A 2,400-nucleotide genomic window follows, 5' to 3' on the forward strand; every position below is an offset into this window, starting at 1 on the left:
CCCTCACCCCGAGATCATTCTCTCCCTCCTCCTCCAACTCTTCGGAGCCCAGGTCCGACATGGTCTCCCCTCGGCCCGGATCCCGGCCGCGGCGTCCTAACCAGCGGGTACCGCCACCTACACCGGCGCGTCTGCGGTCGCCATGGAGACAGCGACCGGAAAGGTGGAGGGAAGGGGCGGGTCGAAAGGCACCGGGAGGCGCCCGTGGCAACCCTCGGGAACTCCCCTAGCAACGGGAAGGGCGCCTGAACCAATAGCCGTCCAGGAAGATGGAGGGGGCGTGTTTAGAGGCGGGGCATGGAGTGCGGAGACGAACCAGGGACATCCCTGAGATACGGTCCCAGCAACGTAGAGCGCACCTCGACCAATCACCATCCAGGACTAGGGAGGGGCGGAGCCTGGAGGAATTGGTACCTCTGGGTGCCCCGGGTCTGTGGTTATTTTGCCCTTGGCTCCTGGACCAACTCAGGCTGCTGCCTGAACTGGACCCTAAGAGGAAGGGCGCAAGCAGAAGGCGCACCCCACATTCTGTCCTGCCTCCCGGGGATGCTGCCCAGCCCTCTGACCCGACGTGTGGATGGTTCTGGTGTTTGTACTCTGTCTCAGCTGGAGGAACCGGCCACGCGCACTTTACGTGGGTGAGGGTTTGAGCCCTCCCGACCTGGGATCGAGTCCCCACCTCCCCCTCGTCCTTGGCTGAAGGCCCGCCCCTCTCAGCAAGCCCACAGCTTACTGGTGCATTTGCTTATAGTACTCTACTGCTGGGCTGCTGGCCCCACCCCGCCCACCGCGGCCCTCTGGGGCGGGAGCTGTGGCTTGGTGGTCAGCACCAACCTAGCAGGACCCAGTGCCTGAGTTCAAACTCCAAGACCACCAAGAATATATACGCATGCAAGGAAGGAAGAGAGGGAGGGAGGGATAGAAGGAAGGAAGGAAGATAGATCACTCATTCCTCGGAGATTGGATGATAAATTGCTGCTTCTCAAAAAAAAAAGCTTGGGGGTCGGGGGGAGGCTGGGAAGGGATGGGAAGGGTAAACAAAGGAGGAGGCTACAATGCTTGATAAGAAATGTACTCATTATCTTGCCCGTGTAATTGTAACCCCTCTGTACAGTATTTTCACAATAAAAAAACATTTTTAAAAAAAGCTCTATATTCATGATGAGGGGCCCTTGAAGAGGAAGAGGGGAGCAGGGTCTAGAAGAGGGGGGCTTCATCCCCAGCCTTCATCCACTGTAAACAGTCCTGCAATGAGATGGGTGGGCAGACATCTCCTTGGCAGAGTTCTTATTCCTCTGGAAATACGCCCACAGGTAGGACCGCTAGGTTGTGTGACATTTCTAGTTTGAATTTTTTAGGAACATCTACAGTGTTTTCCGCAGTGAGTTTAATTACTGTATACTATGAGAAGCCCACTATTTTTCAGTGCTTCATTCTAAATATTTGACACCTCCAGCATGTGGCTTCCATTGATCCTTTCAATTGGACGCAATCACTGTCTGTTAACCCCATAGTGCCTTAACCCGTCTTCCTCATAGGTACCAAGTTCTGGCTTCCTGTGGTAGGCATCTGGTTGGTTGTCTTTGGTCTTTTGCAGAAGAGTAAGAGAGCTTGCTACAAAAAGAAGAAATGACTTCAGGTATGCCCAGATTGGGGGCTGTTGACCTGGAGATGCTGCGGGTCAGCTAACTAGGAAGCAAGGCCTCATATGATTGTCTAAAGTACATACTTAGCTCTGGTCGGTCCTAAGTTGAAAATGGGGCCAAAAATGAGGAAACGTGCATTACTCAAGTGGCAGTCATTTTGGTTGTTGCAAGGATTATTCCTGAATTTTTGTTTTTGGTGGCCCAGGCTAGCCTTAGCCTTGTGAAAGCTGGGATTACAGATGTTCACCAACATGACTGGCTGTGCTTCCTGGATTTCTGAGTCAGCTGGTTTCCAGTGACCCTGTCTCCGAGAGCAGGCTAGATGATATGGATATGGTTTCCTTGGATGCCTTGCCGGACTGCTGCAGGTGGGTGTAACGGCTTTGTTGTGACACATGGTCTGGCCGTTGCCCATTTGCATAGTCAGCCTCTCATCTATTTTTGCAAATATATACTATGTTTTAGCTCAAATCTAAATATGACATGGCACATTCTTGGTTGCTTCCAAAGGTAGAGAACATTTATTCTGTCAAGGCCCATTGGGATATTTATAGCATCATTCACAGGCCATACAAGATTATCAGTAAAGGCATATGGCTGTGGGCAGTGAATTGGAAGTTATTCAGGAAGCATATGTGTCTCCTGTCAGGCACCAAGTGACTTTACAGGCCTTACACAGCTCATGCACTGGACATTCCCTACTCCTGCAACAATAACACAATCATGTCAATGTATTTAACCTAAAAGTAAAAAT

At 51.4% G+C, this 2,400-nt stretch overlaps 1 protein-coding gene across 1 annotated transcript in view; it reads right to left on the bottom strand.

Moving 5' to 3' along the window:
- The window catches only part of Rsph1 (radial spoke head 1 homolog (Chlamydomonas)), a 20,784-nt gene extending 20,694 nt beyond the window's left edge, over positions 1–90 (bottom strand). Inside the window, exon 1 of the mRNA XM_013027350.1 lies at positions 8–90. Coding sequence (XP_012882804.1) covers positions 8–61 — 54 coding nt within the window. The 5' untranslated portion in view covers positions 62–90. The remainder of the gene's footprint in view (positions 1–7) is intronic.
- Positions 91–2,400: the final 2,310 nt, after the last annotated feature.

This window comes from Dipodomys ordii, unplaced genomic scaffold, assembly GCF_000151885.1.
Source record: "Dipodomys ordii isolate 6190 unplaced genomic scaffold, Dord_2.0 Scaffold103, whole genome shotgun sequence".
Taxonomy (NCBI): domain Eukaryota; kingdom Metazoa; phylum Chordata; class Mammalia; order Rodentia; family Heteromyidae; genus Dipodomys; species Dipodomys ordii.